This window comes from Entelurus aequoreus, linkage group LG04, assembly GCF_033978785.1.
Source record: "Entelurus aequoreus isolate RoL-2023_Sb linkage group LG04, RoL_Eaeq_v1.1, whole genome shotgun sequence".
Lineage (NCBI taxonomy): Eukaryota > Metazoa > Chordata > Actinopteri > Syngnathiformes > Syngnathidae > Entelurus > Entelurus aequoreus.
The window spans coordinates 33521544-33543119 of NC_084734.1; the positions used below are offsets into that span (position 1 = coordinate 33521544).

The 21576-nt window shown below is 41.4% G+C and overlaps 1 protein-coding gene across 1 annotated transcript; it reads right to left on the reverse strand.

The window, feature by feature from the left end:
• Positions 1-1119: 1119 nt before the first annotated feature.
• On the reverse strand, positions 1120-17830 carry LOC133649186 (microtubule-associated protein futsch-like). Its single transcript, XM_062046020.1, has 5 exons — positions 17753-17830; positions 16054-16137; positions 15355-15870; positions 12485-12650; positions 1120-12420 (listed from the first exon to the last, which is right to left on the reverse strand). Exons 3-5 carry the CDS (start codon positions 15787-15789, stop codon positions 2108-2110), a joined length of 10914 nt encoding a protein of 3637 aa, XP_061902004.1. The 5' UTR covers positions 15790-15870; positions 16054-16137; positions 17753-17830; the 3' UTR covers positions 1120-2107.
• Positions 17831-21576: the final 3746 nt, after the last annotated feature.

Here is a 21576-nt window from a genome sequence, read left to right on the forward strand (position 1 = left end):
AATATGAAATAAGTATGGATGCGCTGATCAATTGGCCACCGATCAGTATCAGATGTTTTTTAAGGAAAATATGTGATCGCCATTGCCGATTCATGTCTTTTAAAGCCGATCCCCTCTGGCTGATATCGTGTTTCTTTTTAGTCCCCAAGCTGACAGGCAGCGAGCCGCTAATTATGTGTCTCCATGCGCTGTGAGGAGCCGCTCTTCTAAGCTAATAATAATCACTTTCATTATGGTAAATAAACTGCTTTTTTTTTAGTATCTTAGGAATCATTATCAAGTAGCACTATCACTGGAAGACGACACTGAACATGTCCCACATCGAGAGCAAGCCAGGATACTAAACTAATCAGTGCTCTAGTGGTTAGAGTGTCCGCCCTTAGATCGGTAGGTTGTGAGTTCAAAAGCCGGCCGAGTCATACCAAAGACTATAAAAATGGGACCCATTACCTCCCTGATTGGCACTCAGCATCAAGGGTTGGAATTGGGGGTTAAATCACCAAAAATGATTCCCGGGCGCGGCCACTGCTGCTGCTCACTGCTCCCCTCACCTCCCAGGGGGTGATCAAGGGTGATGGGTCAAATGCAGAGAATAATTTCGCCACTCCTAGTGTGTGTGTGACAATCATTGGTACTTTAATTGCTGAGCTGACTGCTAAGCTAGCTTTAAACAACACCTATAAATAAGTGCTATAAATAAAGGTTGATACTTTATTTTCTATTTTATCTTATCTCCAGCACCCCCCGTGACCCCGAAAGGGACAAGTGGTAGAACATGGATGGATGGATGGATTTAAAAGAGTAATAGATAATAGTTTTGCCTGTGTTCAGTTATTGTGGACTAATGATTTTGTTTTGCTCTAACAGTTGTATGTTAAAAAAGAGAATAAGGAACTAGTTTAAATGTTGTGTTGGTATTGTTACACTGTCGATAACGCTAAGCATTACTTTTGAAAATGTACAATTAATACGTGTGATCTGTATCTGTATCGCTATTAGTCGATCTCAAGGATGATCGAAATTGGCAGCTTAAAACCCTAATCGAAGCATCCCTGGAAATATTTCATAATGTTATTTAAAAATACAATTAAAAAAACATAGAAAACAAGTGTATTTAAAGTGCATTTGTATTTTAATCCACAGACAAAAAAAAGTGCAGTACATTTAGTTGAGGTAATATTTGCCTCCACACGGTATGAAGCTTTTAGTTATGAAAGCATACATTTGTCTACTCTACTGATATGTGCATCCCGTTTGAATACTCACACTGTGGTACTTTGAAGCGTTCAAAATGATAATTATTCATGGCTTTTTAAAGAAACACTAAAAAAATCCCAACAAAGAAAACAAAATGTATCATTTTAAAAAGGAAATACTAGAGTACAGTATATGTGCAAATATATACTTGTAATGGCCACAATATTAGGTACACCTAATGAGATCCAATACTAGAGTTGTCTCACATGGAATGCATGATTGTGTTCATCTTCAGTGTACCTAACACAGTAGCCAGTGTGTGCAGGTGTGTCTAAAGGGAGGTGCAGGTTGTGAGTATTAGTACACATGTAGTACACAAGTGAATTCAAGTTTTCCTTCAAGTTTTCAAGGTGGTTATGTCCCAGAGCTGCCTAGTCATGGAGGTCGTGGTTGTGATACTCGTACATTCTTTCAGTGTCTCTCAGCATCTGTAGAAGCGCCCCGAGAATGATACATCCACACCTAGAATACTTCATTCAGTCCCAGAATATTGCAGCCAGTCCCAAAATACTGCATCCAGACCTAGAATACATCATCCAGTCCCAGAATACTACATCCAGTCCCAGAATACGGCATCCACTCCAAGAATAGCATACAGTCCCAAAATGCTGCATCTAGTCCTATAATACAGCATCCGGTCATAGAAAATTGCATCTAGTCTTAGAATACTGCATCTAGTTCTAGAACACTGCATCCAGTCCTAGAATATTGCATCCAGTCCTAGAATATTGCATCTAATCCTCGAATACTGCATCCAGTCCTACAATATTGCATCTAATCCTAGAATACTGCATCCAGTCCTAGAATACTGCATCCAGTCCTAGAATACTGCATCCAGTCCTTGTCCACATCACTTGTTGTCTGACTTTAAGGTTTCCGTGTCCGAGTCTTCTCCATCTGCGTAGACGCCGTCCTCAGACTCGGCGCTTACTTTAAGCAAACTGTTGTTTACCACTAAGGTAGTAGTTTCCCTGGCCTGGTCCGGCTCCTGATTGTCTGCCTTGTTGGGGATGAAGTCCTTACTTCCTTTCACCTCTTCGTCGGCATCATCGGATTCTGCCTCGTCTTCGCCGTCGGCCGACTCCCCTTGGTTAGCGGACAATTCATCTTTTTCAGATACTTCAAAAGTGTCCCTGTTTGTTACGTTGTCGTCTTCGTAATTTTCTACATTATCTTGACCATCATCATTGGTCACCTCATCCTCCTCATCGTCCTGTGGGATGCCACCTGGATCTTCAGCCACTTTTGTTTCTACATCCTCTTCTTCATCACAGGTCGCCACTGATTCCTTGTTTTCAGCAGGTTCCTCTTCAGGATCTTCCTCCTGAGAGTCTTTCGTAATTGTTGCAGCATCCTCTTCATCCTTGAGCTCCGTCTCATCTGCTGCCCCCTCATTAGTGCATTCAGCCTCATTCTCAGCCATATGTTCATCTCCAGCTGCGGGAGCATGAGAATCAAAATCAGTACCACACATGCCAGCAGGCTCCTCTTCGTCCTCATCCGTTTGTTCCGCTGTTGTTCCCTCATTGCCTGACTTCTCTTCATTCCCGCTCTCATCAAATTCTTCATCTTCCTCGGGTAAAGTTTTCCCCTCTTCTGCATTCTCATCCTTATTGTCTTCTTCCATCTCATCTACAGCTTCTTCGTTCTCATCTCCACTGTTTACAGGAGTCTTCTCATTACCAGGGACTTCCTCCTCCTTGTTGGATTCATCCTCACTTGGGACTGTCGTTGCTTCATCTTCAGCTGTTTCAACAATCTCTTCAGCTGTCTTCTCATCTTCTGCTGCAACCTCATCATCATTCTCATCTCCACTAGTGACAGGAGTCTTCTTTTCTTTTTCCTCTTCTTTCTCAGATTCATCCTCATTTGTGGCCATCATGAAGGTCTCTTCTGCTTCTTCTTCTGCTGTTTCGACTATCTCTTTATTCATATTCTCATCTTCTGCGGCAACCTCATCCTCAGTGGCGGCATCCTCATTCTCATCTCCACTGGTGACAGGAGTCTTCTCATTGCCAGGGACTTCTTCCTCCTTGTTGGATTCATCCTCACTTGGGACTGTCGTTGCTTCATCTTCAGCTGTTTCAGCAATCTCTTCACTCGTCTTCTCATCTTCTGCGACAACCTCATCATCAGTGGTGGCATCCTCATTCTCATCTCCACTGGTGACAGGAGTCTTCTCATTACCAGGGACTTCTTCCTCCTTGTTGAATTCATTCTCACTTGGGACTGTTGTTGCTTCATCTTCAGCTGTTTCAGCAATCTCGTCACTCGTCTTCTCATCTTCTGCGACAACCTCATCATCAGTGGTGGCATCCTCATTCTCAACTCCACTAGTGACAGGAGTCTTATTTTCTTCTTCCTCTTCTTTCTCAGATTCATCTGCATTTGTGGCCGTCATTAAGGTCTCTCCTGCTTTTTCTTCTGCTGTTTCGACTATCTCTTTACTCCTATTCTCATCATCATCATCATCATTGGCGGCATCCTCATTATCATCTCCCATAGTGACAGGAGTCTCTTCTTCATCACTTGCTCTGTCTTCTTCATCATCCTCTGTCATGGTGACCTCCTGTGCTCCATCTTTGTCTTCAGCTGTTTCAGAAACCTCTTCACTCGTATTCTTATCTTCTTCAGCAATATCATCCTCATTCTCATCGCCACTAGTGATAGGAGTCTCCCTTCCTTCGTCTTCCTCTTTCTCAGATCCACCCTCATTTGTGGCGATCATGGTGGTGTCTTCTGCTTCTTCTTCTGCTGTTTCGGTTACCTCTTTCCTCAGACTCTCATCTTCTTCAGCAACATCATCCTCATTCGCATCTCCACTAGTGATAGGAGTCTCCCTTTCTTCTTCTTCCTCTTTCTCAGGTCCACCCTCAGTTGTGGCCATCATGGTGGTGTTTTCTGCTTCTTCTTCTGCTGTTTCGGGTACTTCTTCACTTGTCTTCTCATCTTCCGCAGAAACATCATCGTCATTGGTGGTATCTTTATTCTCATCTCCACTTGTGACAGGAGTCTCCTCATCACTAGGGACGTCTTCTTTCTCAGATTCATCCTCATTTGTGGCCATCATGATGGTCTCTTCTGCTTCTTCTTCTGCTGTTTCTACTATCTCTTTACTCATATTCTCATCTTCTGCAGCAACATCATCATCATTGGCTGCATCCTCATTCTCATCTCCACTAATGAAAGGAGTCTCTTCTTCTCCGCTTGCTCTATCTTCTTTATCATCCTCTACTATGGTGACCTCCCGTGCTTCATCTTCATCTTCTGCTGTTTCAGCATCCTCTTCACTTGTCTTCTCATCTTTTGCAGCAACCTCATCATCAGTGGAGACATCCTCATTCTCATCTCCACTAGTGACAGGAGTCTCCTCATCTGTAGCCATTACGGTGGTCTCTTCTGCTTCTTCTTCTAATGTTTCAGTTACCTCTTTTCTCATCTTCTCATCTTCTGCAGCAACCTCATCATCAGTGGCAGCATCCTCATTCTCATCTTCATTAGTGACAGAAGTCTCCTCATTTGTAACTATTATGGTGGTCGATTCTTCTTCTTCTGCTGCTGTTTCTCTTACCACTTCTCTCAACTTCTCATCATTTGCAGCAACATCATCATTATCATTGGCGGCATCCTCATTGTCATCTCCACCAGTGACATGAGTCTCCTCATCACGAGGAACTTCTTCTTTTTCAGATTCATCCTCATTTGAAGCTATCATGGTGGTCTCTTCTGCTGCTTCTTCTACTGTTTCAGCAACTTCTTCGTTCATATTATCGTTTTCTGCATCATTATTATCACTATCAGTGGCTGCATTCTCATCCCCACTGGTGGCAGGAGTGTCTTCTTCAGCACTCACTTTCTCTTCTTCATCTTTCTCAGGTCCATCATCATCTTGTGCTGCTTCATTGACTTCAGCTACTTTGACAACCTCCTCACTTATAATCTCATCTTCTGCAGCAACCTCATCATTTGTGTTGTAATTCTCAGAATCAACATCATTGTTTTCCATTCCCATTGATGGCTCTTCTTCACCACTGATTCTCGCTTCTTCATCTTTATCATCACTTACAGCACCATCTTCACTCATCTTCTCATCTTCTGCAGCAACATCATCATCAGCATTTGTGATCTCATTCTCAGTGACTGAGTCCTCATTCTCTCCTCCACTGGTAGCAGAAGATTTTTCTTCCTCATTTTCTTCAGGTTCCTGTTCACTGGCAGCTATTATGGCATCTCCAAGTGCTGCATTTTCAGTTACAGTAACCTCTTGACATATCATCTGATCTTCTACAACAACTTCACAGACAGCATTTATATTGTCATATGCAGTGGCTGCCTCATCGTTCTCATTCCCACTAGCAGCTGGATTCTCTTCTTGACCACAGACTCTCATTTCTTCATCTGTCATGGCCACTACTTGCCCATCAACTTTATCTTCAGCTTCAGCTGTTTCCTCAACCTCTTCCCTCATCATCTCATCATTTGCAACGACCTTGTCATCAGTCACTGCATCGTTATTCTCATCTCCACTAGTAGCGGGACAGTCCTCTACACCACTGATGGGTTCTTGTGCTACTTGTTCATCTTCTTCTATGATGGCTCCCTCTATCATCTCATTTTCTGCAGCATTGGGAACATCATCATAGTTCTCTTCTCCATTGGCAGAAGCCATTTGCTCTTTACCAACACCCCCCCATTCTGCATCTTCTTCACATTCATGTTCACTTGTGGCTGTCACCTCAGCAGCAGCATTTGCATCCTCATTCTCAGTGGCGGCCTCATCCTCCACATCTTCACAGGTAGCAGGTATTTCCTTATCACCATCGGCTTTAACTTCTTCATCTTCATCTTCAGATATTATGTTTACAGCAGCTTCCCCAGTTGTCATGTCTTCTGCAGAAACCTCATCATCAATTTCTACACACTCATTGGAGTCCTTCATGGTGTCTGCATCCTTATTCTCATTTCCACTGGTGGCAAGTGTCTCCTCTTCACCATCTCCTGGCCCTTCTTCATCCCTCTCAGTTCTATCTTCCTCAGCCAACATCTCTTCTTTTGTAGAAACCTTATTGTCAGTGTTTGCATTTGAGTCCTTCACGGTGGCGGCATCATCTTTCTCCGGTCCACTGATAGCAGATGTATCTTTAGCTAAAATGACAGTCTTAACTTTACATGCTTCCCCCACTTCTTCTAGCGGCATATCAGCATTAGTGGTGAAATTATCTTCAACTGGAGCTTCAATTTGGTCCTCACTTAGGGTGGCTTCTTCTTCATCTTTGGCTTCAGAAACCTTTCCACCTGTGATATCACCCTCATTTGCCTTGTCTACAACATCTTTTTGATCTTCCTCCATTTCCATTATGGCGTTCTCCAGAATCTGTCCGATAAGCGTTGCTGCTGCTTTGGTTTCATTATTGGGTAAAGAGTGGTCTGTAGTATCATCATTCTTCATCTGAAGAATTCTCTTCAAATCAAAGTCCATTAAAACAGGGGCAGTACTCATCATTTCCCCAAGCAATGGAGTTGTCTGTGCCATTTTTTTCTTATCGCACGATTCGCATGGGCAGCTTTCATCCTCGGTTTCTTCACGCTGATCGCTGTAAACTGTGCTCATAGCCGAATCGTCGCTTTTTCCTGACTGTGGTTCAAATGACTGTTTGGCTTTCATCTTAAGCTTTCGTCTCCTTTCGTCCGTCTGGGTCGTTGAAGGCCTGGACTTTGTTTCTTTCGGAGGTCTTGGTAGGCCTGTTCGACCTTTGATCTTGCCCAGTTCTCTGTGTATGCTAGTTTGGATGCGTGTTTCAATCACATTTTTAATTTCTCCTATCATTCTGTCCAGCTGCTCATTATCGTTAATTTTCCACTGGTCTTTGAACTCACTCATTGCATTGATGTAATGAGTCATAAACTGCTTCTCTATTTTGTTTAGTAAACTCAGGACCCAAACAGGATCAGGGTCTTGACAAATATGTTTACTGGATTGGACCGGACTCTCAGACATGGAGCCTGTATCACACCTCTGACCATTGCCTGAGGAGAGTGGGCTTTCAGACATCTCTCTTGAGCTATCATTACTTCTAATGGTCTCATCTGTTAATCGGTCTCCCTTTTGGTTTCCCTGAGGTAATTCCTCCTCTCCTCTGCCTGTTTCTTCATACCTGTTGACTTCCTGTGCTTTGCCAAATGCATCTGCAATAGTTTGTGCTTGATTACCATTCACTCCGTCGCTGCTCTTTCCAGAACCTGTGGAGCCACTATTGACATCTACGCCAGAGGAGGACGTGTGATTAAACTCTTCATCAGAATGGCGGTCCTTTGCTAACAAAGGTTCATTGTCTAAGGAGTCGCACAGCCAAAGGGATTGAAGAATCTCCATCAGTGCTTTGTATCGTTCACATTTTTCATCTGTGTTCTTGGGATCGTGGTCTATTAACTGTAACTTCACAAGGCAATCCAAGAAACCTCTGGCTGAAGTGCTTAATTTGCGTCCATATGCAGGAGAAACCTCAGGTAAACTATTGCATCTGTCCAGTTTTGGATTGAGAAGGACTTTCATCACTTGCACAGAAGAGTAAAATATCTTGGGGTCATTATCTCCACAATCTGCATTTGATATATCCGTGTCTTTATGATGTTCATCTCCAGAAACACCGTTCAGATCATTTGGTTTGTTTACATTCTCAACTGCTTTGTCATCATTGGGTTCATCGACCACTGTGCCGCTTTTGAGTGTGTCACAGTTTTCGTCAAACTCCTCCAAGTCGCACAGTTCGCCGTCAGCTGGTATGGTTTTAAGCCATTCGCTAACAACCTCAGTTAGAGAAGCATTTGGCAAATTTGATGGAACTATCGCTACATCATCAGTATCTATATTCTCTTTGACACTTTTGTCTGCAGGCCCATTCGGTAGTCTCTCAGAGCTTGCATCTTTGCTGGTTTGCTGGTTGTCATCAACTTCAGTTTTCTTGGATCTTACAGATTTGACAGATAGAGACTTTTGTCCTTTCCCCCGGCTTTTTCTTCCCAGAGATGTAGCTGACCTTTTGGACTTGGATGACATACCTGTGGGTGTTCGGTCTTCCGAGTCCTCAACCGCCACAGCAGGAACTTCTGAATTCTTGGATTTCACAGATACACTGGACATCACACTGTGGGTTCTTCTATCAGTCTGTTCGCTCGGGGCTACTTCAGACATTCTGGTTCTTGAAGACACATTTGATTTGACGGACAAAACACTTGGAGTGCCGCTGATTCCATTAACATCCTGATCAGGCATTTCAGCTGCCCTTAGTGATATATTTGATGTCCTTGATTTTAAAGATATATCTGATTTGATAGTCATCACACTTGGGGTTTTACATTTTTCACAACCTTTTCTCAATTCAATTTTTTCAGACACAACAGACTTTGCTGATTCATCTGATTTGATTTTAGTGGCATCAATAATAGCATCATCTGCAGCAGCTTCTGACTTCTTTGATGTTGCTGAGGAATTTGATCTCCTGGATTTAGTTGATTTTACAGAAAAACTACTTGGTGCTTTCTCTGTATTCTCGTCATTGTTTTCATGCAGTATATTCGAAGATGTTGCTGAAGTGTTTGATTGTGCTGATTTGGCAGATCTGGCTGATTTAGCGCTCACCGGCCTCTGCTCAGTTTCCTCCCCGTTTGTAGTGTTTTCTTCTGAAGGAACCTCAGATGTTGCTCTTGATGAGACAGATGTGTTTGTCTTGGTTGATTTGACGGATAACTTGCTTGCTGATCTTATTTGTGATATTTCATCATGATTCTCATTGTTTTTATTAAACAGAGAGAGGCCTGAAGACTTTGTCTTTGTAGAGCTAGCTGAAAAAGAGCTAGCAGATCTTTGCATAGAAACACCTCCAGTCACACCAAAATCTTGTGATTGGAATGATTCCTTTGCTTCCAGTTGCTCCTCGTCCCCATTATCAACTGCACATTCAGTACTTTCTTCAGTTTTGGAGCCTATGACTCTTGCTGATGCACCTGACTCGACTGACTGCCTTGAACTCCCTTGTGCTTCACTCTCCATTTCAGAGATTTCAACGCTGTGTTCGCTAGTCAGCTCAGGAACATCCCTAGACACTCCAGAGACACATGTCCTTGCAGATATTGCTGATTTGATGGACAAGTTACTCAAAGCTCTTTCAACTGGCTCATGACAAAAAGTATTTTTGTCAGCTGAGACTTTTGATTTGTTGGACTTTGTGGATTTGGCAGACACTTTACTCTCTGCTCTACTTGAGATTTCTCTAGTGAGAACTTCCGACACGTCGGATTTTGATGATACGTCAGAAGCATGTGACTTAGGCCTGCATTGTTCAGCTAGAACTTTGGTTGAACATTTGGACTTACTTGACCGCGCTGAAACACTTGATAAAACTGATAGTGAGCTTATTGATCTGCTATCACATAGTTTTTCTCCGGGAGAATCCATATCGTGATCAGATGGACTGTCCTTAATGGACTTAGATTTTGCTGAAACATTTGTTTCTGCAGATCTTTCTGATCTGACCGACCTGCTGCTTGACACCCTCTCTTGATGATAATGGCCATTAGCTGAAATATTAGATACTTTGGACTTTGTCGAAAAAGAAGACATTGCAGATTTAGCTGACATCTCACTGTGTGATCTCTCAACATCTTCCTCTCCAACATCTTCGGCACACATTCCAGAAACATCTGATTTTGTAGATTTTCCAGAAACTTGCGATTTTGTTGATTTTGCAGACAAAGCACTGAGTGGTCTCTCTGCAGAAGCCTGTGACTGGATTGAACACTCAGATGTTTCGTCCGCTGGAACATCAGCAGAGTATTTGGACTTAATTGACCTTGCCGATTTGTTAGATCGAGCTAACATGGCGTTTGTTACTCTACTTTTTGTCTCTTCATCAAGTATATCAACACCATCTTCCAGAAGAGCTTCTGAAACATTTGATTGTGAAGTAACATCATCAGATTGGGAGATAACCGACATCACACTTGGTTCTCTCTCATCCTCATTTGATCTCGAACAAATGCTTGACTTGGTCGATTTGGTTGACATGGCGCTGGGTGACCTCTGGCTAGCATCTTGCTCACTATCGTCTTCGTCATTTTGTTCAAGGACAGGCTGAGAGGCTTTGGATTGAGAATATCCCTTGGATGCCTTTGATTTGGTAGACATTGCACTTTGTGCTCTCTCTGCATCATCAACATTTCCTTCAGTCCTATTTTCAGAGGTTCTGGACTTCATGGATTCTGCAGACAATTCTGAGTCAGCAGTTTTTTCTGACATGGCACTATGATATCCTGAAGCAGGCCTCTCTGTTTCCTCAACCTTGTGATTTGAAACACTATCTTTGACTTCCAAACTGCTCACTATGGCTGAAGTGTTGCACGCTGTTTCTTCTGGAGTTGGCACTCCATTACTTCTACATTCATCATCTGGTGCTTCTGATGACTTAGATTGACATGATGTAGCAGAAATACTGCTCTTTACCGACCCTACTGAGTCGATTGACGTTGTGCTTTGTGGTCTACCTTCAGTTGCCTCTGTAGTATATCCATCAGCATCAACTTCTGGGGATTTTGATTTCCTTGACCTTACATCTGATATAACAGATTCAACTGATATGGTAGTTGGAGGTCTCTCCTCAGTTTCTTCCTCAGGGCAATCATCAACATTTAACATTGCAGATGCCTCTTGTATTTCTTTGACAACCTCCAAGGTTTTAGACTTTGTCGATGTCGCTGAAAGGACACTCGATAATCTTACTTGATCTTGTACGTCCTTTGTAGATTCTAGTCCCTCAGTATTCACCTCTGAGGTTTCTTCTAGACTTTGTTCAGGTGATTTGGACTTTTTAGAAGATTTCATAGACATTTGGCTTTGAGTTCTCTGTCCACTCTCACTTTCCTCTGCTTGGTCTTGGACTTGTTCTTTGGCATATTCTTCTTCAGCCTCATCCACATGAGTGTATCCTTTTGATGTAACTGAAGTTGTGGATCTGGACGAGCAGGAAGTTGTTGGTCTTTCTGCCTCCGCTTCTTTTTCTGATTGACATAGTTCACTTGTCACCTCAGACTTGGCTGATGTTTGACTTGATGGTCTTTCATTGCACTCTAAGACTTTTGGTTTACACTTTGTTGAGGCATTTGAATGAACGGACATGGCACTTTTTGATCGATCCTCTTCCACACCCGCAGGTTCTGCATTATGTGTTTCTTTGCATTCATTCGACTCAACAGAATTTGATCGGACAGACGTGACAGCAAGAGTCTCCTCTGAATTTGTTTGCATTTGTGTATCCTGACTACCATCAGATGCTCCACAGTGACATGCATATGACCTTCTAGACTTCTTAGTGGATTTCTTTGAGTGTGTAGATCCTGACGATGATTTCCTCAAAGTTTCCGGCATAGCATCTCCTTTCAGCTCCTCCTTTTCTGGTTTTTCACTTAGCGAGTGTTGTCTTGATGCACTTGTAGATCCAAGTTCTCGTTCTTGCTCAGCCTCACAGTTGTCTACCGTATTCATGCAAGACTCACTATGGATGGCGCAGTACTCCACCGTTTCAAATGATTTAACATGCTCAACCACTTCTTCTAAATGCTCCTCGCTTGATTTGGCCACAGTTTTCCGACTTTCAACCATGCTCTTTCTTGAAACCACCCTGTGCGAGGAAGCGCCTGAGCTTGATGTGTGAGTGCTGCCACTTTCTCTCTGAGAACCTGTTGCGGTGTTAGTCCAAATGTTGTACTCTCTTGTTTGATTACAGCAGTGAGGACAACCAAAGCCCTGTCTTTGGTGGCGCCTCCTGACGTGTGCCTCACCCGTCTCTGAAACATTTTCAGAACCCAAACAGCTTCTGTCGAGAACCTGGTGCTCGCAGGTTCTGTTGGAGCTTTTTCTCACTTCTGTCGACCACAGTAAGGTTTCATCATTTTCTAGTCGAAAGCGCACTTTCATCTTCATAGACAAGCTGCCATCTTCGTTGATACGGACTAGTTTCTCCACATCATCATCATTTATTCTGTTAGCAGTGGCCGGACAGGAGGTGACATCTTCTAAGGATTCTGTTCCATCTGGAAGTGACTTGTCAGAAGACACTGAATGCCTCGTGGAACCATTGGTAGATTCTAGTTTCGGTTGAACGGCGTGTCCTTCAATGATAAAAAAAAATGTAATCAATTTGTATCCAAACACTTTGTCAAATAATTTTCCTACCGTCATCACTGTCTACACCGCAAGCGGATCGTGCCTTCGTACTCAGCATTGGCAATTTGTCCTCAGCTGCTTTCCGAAATCTCTCCAAAATGGAGGGGTGAGACGGATCCCGACCCACACAAATCAGAACACCAGGACAGTGCATAACATTTTGCACATTTTCAACCTGAAACCAAAAAAATCCTTTTGAGGAAAAACATTTAAAGACCGATGTTTTCTAAGGATTTAGCGATGGACTGGATTACGATTGGGACTGGTTGGCACTGGAGAAAGGCTTGTTCACTTTTGGGCAAGACTTGCAAGACTGTTCTTGTGTCATAACTACAAGAGAGTCCTAGGTAGTGACACCCTTTCCTGTGCTAAAAAATACAGCTTTCTCTCTTTGTGCCACTGCTAGCAAGCTAAAACACCTTAATCAAGGATGATCTCTAAAGGACTCCAAGGGATGACTGTGCAGTCCTGCAATGGAAGACTGCCAGCAGTGGGCTTACACAGGGACAGTGTGACTAGGGTATATTAAACACGTCACGCTGACTACATATTGTCATCACAAATTAAAATATAATCCCCTTGTTTGACGGATGATTAACCCAAATGGCTGGGTCCAGTGGGGCAGTAGGGCCAGCATGAGCTGACCTCTTTCTTCTATCTGGACTAATTGAAGTAACGAATAGCCTCTGATAGTGCTGCTTGCTCGCAGTGTGATCTAGTGCATGTCTACAGTCAAAAAAAGAATACCAAAAAAAATACAATCTATGCCTGATATTGCAACCAGAGGCTCTAGAACGGATGCAATGTGTCTTTCACTGACACTTTTTAAAAGTGTGTTTTTGATGGCAAAGCAGTTTTGAGCTAAAAATCCACGACCACGCTGCATAGATGAATAGCTTCAGGCAGACTCACACCAAACCAGAGTGAAGGTAATGAATTACCCTCCTGATATATAATCTATTTAGAGCGTAAATCTGTGAGAGTTTGAAAACTAGTGATTTCATAAAGATGAAAAATGAGAATGCGTTTCGTGATGTCTGGGAATACTTTTAATGTCCCTGTAATTGCATATGTGCATAAAGTGTATAGGATGTAGATACATGACAGACCTTTCAGTAACTAAAGGAAGAGAACCCTCATGAACTACAACAGCAATTTCACCAAAACTACTTTTGCTGTGCCCAATTAACAGATGTATTTAAAATTAAGAGAGTTATTCATCATTTTGAGCAGACACATTTTACACCAAAACAATTTCATTTGTAAGTAGTAGTGTTACATCATCTTATCTACTGTTAGTTAAAAGCTCATCCAATTTTATTTTTGCCTCTTGAAATGTAACTTTAATTCTAATTACAATTACATTTGCAACTAACTAAAATATTACTGGGAATTGATCCACATCATTTTGCAACTAATAGAAGACGGTGGGAACTAACTTTGTTAAATGTTTTGCTAATTAAGTTAATTTTATAACGATTATATTACATTTTAAGTTGAAAAAGTTACTTTTATAAGTAATAAAACTCAATTTAAAGCTGATGATAGTTACTTTTAAAACTAATAAAACTACATTCAAGGCTAGTAAAGTCAATTATGTAACTTGTACAATAATGTTTTCAAGCAAATAAGCATTTTTTTTTAAATTGGTAAGTATACTTTTATTCCCAGTGCCATACAGTAAGTCTTGGCACTAATGAAACCACTTAACATAGTAGTAAAGTCACTTTTGTAACTAATAAATTACATTTGTAGCATGCAATGTGACTTTAAAGTTAATAAATTACATTTTAGCAGGTAAAGTACAGCTCTATAAATTTTTGGGGGCAAATAATGACAATTTTCGTATATGACATAATACATTTTAGACAACTAATGACATTTTTATTATTAATAAGTGACTTTTATAACTAATAAAATAACTGTTGTAACTAATTAACTTTCCAATGTATTTTAAGCGTTATGTCCCGCCCTCCTCCGTCTTCTAGGAGGTAATTAGGAGGTAATGTTTAATTAGGTACGGGCGTAAAACGTGTATGCGCATGAGCTTTGGGTGTTGTTAGCTAATGATACCGATTTGAATGGTTAGTTTTAGCCGTCATTGAATGTATATTCTATCGTAACAACAACATGACTGCAAATTGATCGTTAATTGCTTCTCTTGGACTGCTTTTGTACGTGTGCACGCGATTTTGTCGGGCAGGTAAACATTTGTATTACATAAACTTAGTAATAGTGAAAAATATCGACAGTTTTAAAACAAATGTGTTCTGTTAAACCACTAATGGTAACATCTATTTTTTGCTTTGACAAATGTAACTGTGAAGGAGTTAAAAACAGCCCCTTTAAGTAACTTGTGTTACAAATAAAATGATCTTGTATGGCATAAAGTGACATTTATAACCAATAAATGACATTGATAGCAGATTATGTGGCTTTCAGTGCTAATAAATTTCATTTCTTGCAGATAAACGAATTATATTACAACAAACTTTTTGGGGGGCAAATAATGCCACTTTAATAATTGACTTTTAACACTAACATCATGTGACTTTTCAAGCTAATTAATTATTACATTTAATTTATAGCTAGTACATAATTTTTTAGGCAAATAATACCACTTTTATAATTAATTTGTTTACTTTTTTAACTAATTATAGTAGATAGATGCTTGGCCTCCTCTTGCTGTGCACCGATTAGGCCACCAGAGGCCACTGTTTCACTCTGCTCTACAAGTAATGTAATGTAATGTTGTTGTAATGCTAGTACTGTACAGTAAAGGTGAAGCAGCATAAAGGCTAATATTGATGAGTCAATGCTTATGTGAAAATGACCTTTGGATGCTCGGTGCACAGGTGTGCCTAGTGTTGTGACCTCACCTTGTGTCCGTCCAGAGTGCACACCTTCCTCACGTGGTACTGCATGAGCGCGGAGAGTTCCTCCAAGAAAAGTCCGAAGCTGCGCAGCCCCTTGCGTTGTAAGACGATGGTCTTTCTGACCGAGGGGTTGCTATTTTTCACCAGGATTATCCTCTTTAAGTGCCGCTGAGGCGCCAGAGGGTTGTTGTCGGGCCTGCCGGGCCTCCATCGAACATGCTGGTGAGGCTGGCGATGATTATGATGGTGGTCGTAGTGACAGAGAGACGACAAAGACTGTAACGCCTCCATGGTGCGGGCGTGTCTGTACTCTGAGCACAGGTAACATTCGGTCGCCACGGGGTCATGATGGGCGATGCGGGGCAGCCTGCAAGTGGGGAGTTTTGGGGAAGGGTCCCCAGAGACGGCACTGAAGCACTGGAAGTCGTGGGAGGACATGGCGACTGCTTGTCCTTCCTCTCAGATCAGTAGGAGACGGGCAGGGAGCCTCGTAAGGCGTCGCCTTCCAATCATCATAACCTGGTAGAAAGACAGGATGAAAAAAACAGTGTAATAGATGATTGTGTGCGTTAGCTACTCAGCATTCTAAACGTTACATATTCCCATGAAAAAGACTGAAGTGTAAACGAAGACACGGATAACGAAGAGGCAATGCCAATCCTACAGAGCGACTTTAAATAACGAGCTTAAAGGTGACGTTACCTCGTCACTGTCACCGCCGCCGCAGAGGAGAATCCACTGGGAGAACCTCCGCCAGGGATTAGCGCCGCTAAAAAGCGTAAATATCTGCAAATAAAGTCATTCTCAATGAGACAAAGCTGGGTGGTAAAAGAGGACTCATTGTTGTCGGGTAGAAAAAGCAGAAAAGGGATGTAAATGTTTCAAGTGTTGGTAAAATAGGCCAAGCTTGACTGACATTTATAAAGAAAAGCTTTGGCTGTTATCTTTCTTTTTGTATTAGCGTCCTTCCTGTGGTTTGTTTGGCAAAGGTGTGCACTCCATTGCTTAAAATGTTTCTTATTGTGCGGTCGTGCAAACATATCATTTATGTTACAGCAACTACAAACAATACACCCCCCTCCCCCCCCCAAAAAAAATCCTGGCTTTAAACTATTCTTGATGGTTTTGACAATAGTGTTTTTCTGCAACACATTTAGTAAAGACATTTAGAGCAACCCAAAGAAGCTGTTGTTTTTCTTGACGGTGTGAATCCAACTGCGGTAAACATGCTAAGGCAGGGGTGTCAAACGTACGGCCCGAGGGCCGGATCAGGCCCGTGAGCAGGTTTTATCCGGGCCGCGGGATGAGTTTGCAAAGTATACAAATTAACCTGAAATTTTTTTATGAAAGAAACAGCTGTTCTAAATGTGTCCACTGGATGTCGCAATAGCAACTCTTTGTATCTTTGTAGATGATGCTACATATGTACAAAATAAACCACATGATGTTAGTACATCAGTCGAGGAAAATGATCAAACTACATAAATAACATCCTGTATTTTGATTTTGATTTTGATATAATTTTTTTATGTTGATAAAGTGAAAATTAACACCAATGAGTGGACTGATGAACATTACCACCTAATTTCTTCCGAAAATATAAATAACGACTAATAAAGATAGAATGCTATTAACCGCAACATGTAAGTGTAAAAAAAACCCAACAACATTATGATTTGTACAATATCAGAATGTGTTTGTTATATTTTTAAACAAAGAAAACAATCTGAAGTTGTCTTTATTTTTAAGTTATCGTGCCGTGATTTTACCACTTGGGAGTAGATTTTTCTCCATGTGGCCCCCGATCTAAAATGAGTTTGACACCCCTGTGCTAATGTAATCAATGATAAGTGATCTGTTTTAGATTCATTTTATTTACAAATGCATATTGTCCCGTCTGGTCCATCAGTAACATCCTAGATGTGTTTAGCGTCGCTACGGTAACAACAATGCATTTATTCTCCTACTGCTGTGCTATCAAGATGATTTAAAAACTGAGGTATATTTTACGTATATTGCTTTAATAACGTTTATTCATTACTAATACGATGAAACTACAGAGGAGATATAGAAATAAATATTTTTGTTTGAATTTAGATTTTTATTATTGATTTATGTGTATTATTTTTTAATACAGATAAGACAGGATTTTTTTTCTTTCTTTTTTTTTTAGCCAAAACTCAAATAAAAGTCTTGTTTTTAAATAAGTTCACTGAACAATGACCACATGTAGCTTTTTGGTTTACTAGAAGCATAGAAATATACATTAGAATGTCATGTTTTCTTTATTACAAAAACCACACCCAGCGTTAAGCCTTATCATTTGGAGGTTGTTTTCTTTTTAGCAAGTACTGCAAATTTGACAGATGCATGAATAGTAGAATAAAGCGCACATACTTACTAGATCCACAGTCATAATCCACGAGCAATCCAAGGAATAAAGTCCACAAAGGACCTCCGGACCTTCAGTGTGCACAGAAACTAGTTAGCACTCCTGCAGTGCAGTCCAGTAGCCTAGCAGCTAATCACATGCATGAGGATGCTAAGGATAGACTGAAAAGCCTGGCTAATCGCTGGCAGATTGGACAGAAATCTGCTGGACACATGACTTGGACGCCACCATTGCATAAGGGCAGTTGGAGACGCTTTTGGCTAAAGGATTAAATGTTAAAAATATGTCGGGTCTATTTTCAGCAGGCCAGCGACAAAAACCTTGAGTCATCATGACATAGCTGATACGTTTTCGCTATTAAAACCTCCAGTCTTGACATTAAATGTGCTCTAATATTAATCTACACACACATAATAAGACGGACAATAAAACGTGACAATTGCTTATTTGGTAAAGCTGTTGCTTGGTGAGTTACAATTAGGCGGTTTGCGGTTAGGTTGATATTTATGTCGGATAAGTTGTTACGTTACATTTACTTAAGTAACTTTTTGGATCAATTGTACTTGTCAGAGTAGTTCTATTGCAACATACTTGTTACTTTTACTTGAGTATTGTTGTGAAGAATAACTGCTACTTTTGCTGATTTATAAATATAAATGTACTAAATTTACTTACATCATCTTTATATTTATGGGCCAGCTGCAAAGCAAAGCAGCCCATATTAATATTAATGTGTGAATGCCACAAGGCATTCATACATATGTTGTTATTTATCCTGTTCCTATGTTAGCATGCTAACATTTTATGCTGTTGTATAAGCAAATGTTGTACTTTTAAACCTACATATCATGAATTTAAAGGCCTACTGAAACCCACTACTACCGACCACGCACTCTGATAGTTTATATATCAATGATGAAATCTTAACATTGCAACACATGCCAATACGGCCGGGTTAACTTATAAAGTGCAATTTTAAATTTCCCGCTAAACTTCCGGTTGAAAACGTCTTTGGATGATGACATTTGCGTGTGACGTAACCAGTGAAACAGAAGTATCGGTACCCCATTGAATCCGATACAAAATAGCTCTGTTTTCATCTCATAATTCCACAGTATTCTGGACATCTGTGTTGGTGAATCTTTTGCAATTTGTTTAATGAACAATGAAGACTGCAAAGAAGAAAGTTGTAGGTGGGATCGGTGTATTAGCGGCGGACAACAGCAACACAACCAGGAAGACTTTGACTCGGATAGCAGACGCGCTAGCCGACGCTAGCCACCGACCGCACGGATGATCGTGGTGAATTCCTTCGTCCTTCCGTCGATCGCTGGAACGCAGGTGAGCACGGGTGTTGATGAGCAGATGAGGGCTGGCTGGCGTAGGTGGAGCGCTAATGTTTTTATCATAGCTCTGTGAGGTCCCGTTATACTAAGTTAGCTTCAATGGCGTCGTTAGCAACAGTATTTTTAAGCTTCGCCAAGCTGGAAAGCATTAACCGTGTAGTTACATGTCCCTGGTTTAATAGTATTGTTGATCTTCTGTCTATCCTTCCAGTCAGGGATTTATTTATTTTGTTTCTATATGCAGTTAAGCACGATGCTATCACGTTAGCTCCGTAGCTAAGTTAGCTTCAATGGCGTCGTTAGCAACAGCATTTTTAAGCTTCGCCAGGCTGGAAAGCATTAACCGTGTATTTACATGTCCCTGGTTTAATAGTATTGTTGATCTTCTGTCTATCCTTCCAGTCAGGGATTTATTTATTTTGTTTCTATATGCAGTTAAGCACGATACTATCACGTTAGCTCCGTAGCTAAAGTGTTTCGTCGATGTATTGTCGTGGAGATAAAAGTCACTGTGAATGTCCATTTCGCGTTCTCGACTCTCATTTTCAAGAGGATATAGTATCCGAGGTGGTTTAAAATATAAATCCGTGATCAACAATAGAAAAAGGAGAGAGTGTGGAATCCAATGAGCCAGCTTGTACCTAAGTTACGGTCAGAGCGAAAAAATATATGTCTTGCACTGCATTCTAGTCCTTAACTCTAACGTTCCTCATCCACGAATCTTTCATCCTCGCTCAAATTAATGGGGTAATCGTCGCTTTCTCGGTCCGAATCACTCTAGCTGCATTGAAAACAATAGGAAAATATGAGGAGGCTATCAACTGACTACGTCACGCTACTTCCGGTAGGGGCAAGGCTTTTTTTTATCAGATACCAAAAGTTGCGATCTTTATCGTCGTTGTTCTCTACTAAATCTTTTCAGCTAAAATATGGCAATATCGCGAAATTATCAAGTATGACACATACAATGGATCTGCTATCCCCGTTTAAATAAAAAAAAATCATTTCAATAGGCCTTTAATTTCTTGGCGCCATCTTACAAGTATCGTAGCTTTTCCCATAGACATCTTATAAGGGTACGCAGCATAGACCGCTACTGTCTACTGGCGCTGACGAGACGCGGGGCCGCCATCTTGGAGTGGTGATCCGCTCCACTCAGTGCAATTCATTTGGCAGGAGCAATGAACTGTCAGCGCATTTAATTCATCTTACCTCACTGAATACCACTGATTTTCACGCGCTTTTTTGTCATACGTGTAGCTATGATAAAGAACACATGTTTTGGCGTGTTTTACTATTCATAACTTCCATCCATCCATCTTCAACCGCTTATCCGGAATCGGGTCGCGGGGACAGCAGCTCCAGCAAAGACCCCCAGACTTCCCTCTCCAGAGCAACATTTGCGACTTCCTCCTGGGGAATCCCGAAGCGTTCCCAGGCCAGAGAGGAGATGTAATCCCCCCATCTGGTCCTTGGTCTGCCGCGGGGCCTCCTCCCAGTGGGACGTGCAACGAGGACCTCCCTAGGGAGACGCTCGTGAGGCATCCGCACGAGATGCCCGAACCACCTAAGCTGGCTCCTTTCCAAGCGAAGGAGCAGCGGCTCTACTCCGAGTCTCTCTCGGGTGACTGCACTTCTCACCCTATCTCTAAGGGAGATGCCAGCCACCCTTCTGAGGAAACTCATTTCGGCCGCTTGTATCCGCGATCTTATTCTTTCGGTCATTACCCACACTTCATGACCATATTCATAACTTGATTAACAGTAATATAATTTATTTATATGCTATAAGTGACCAGACGTCCGAGATCAAAACTGGGAATATAATCCCAGAGAAGGGGGAAAAGAACGGTCAGCTATTTTTAAATTGAAGAAATAATATGATTAGGCTATATATACATGCGTATATCCTACATAAACAATGTATGAATACATTAGATATCTATATATCTTAGGGATTGTATCTCTGTTGCTGCAGCAGCAGATAGTTTATTCTGTCTTGACACTTTGTATTGATATTTTGTATTTGTCATGTCTGTTCATGTTTTTGTTTTGGCCATGTGTTTGTTTTTTGGACTCTTTTTAGTTCCTGGTTGCACTTCCTTGTTTGTTTGTTTCCATAGCAACTCATTAGTTTTCACCTGTCCTGTCACGCACCTGTTTCACGTTTTGAGTCACGCACCTGTTTTCACCAATCATGTCACTGTTATTTAAAGCCTGTCTTTTTCTGTTGGTCTTCCTGGTGACATCACCTTCTCCACACATTTATGCTCTGCTCATAATATCATCGTTTTTCTATAGTCCATGCTGATCTTCTCATGCCAAGTAAGTTTTTGTTTAATAGTTTTTGTGCCCTTGTGCAAGTCTTTTGTTTTGTCATAGTCAAGTTTTTACCTCCGCTGTGAGCGCTTTTTGTTTGTACCTTTTTTTTTAGTTAAAATATTAAACATGTCCTCACCTGCATGCCACGTATGGTCCAATTAATTT

Excerpts from the sequence above, each read along its gene's own strand:
- LOC133649186 (XM_062046020.1), bottom strand. The coding sequence starts at position 15,789 with ATGTCCTCCCACGACTTCCAGTGCTTCAGTGCCGTCTCTGGGGACCCT. Across the intron at positions 12,651-15,354 it reads GCACTCTGGACGGACACAAG|GTTGAAAATGTGCAAAATGT; the intron begins GTGAGGTCACAA and ends TTTTGGTTTCAG. Across the intron at positions 12,421-12,484 it reads CGGTGTAGACAGTGATGACG|GACACGCCGTTCAACCGAAA; the intron begins GTAGGAAAATTA and ends TTATCATTGAAG.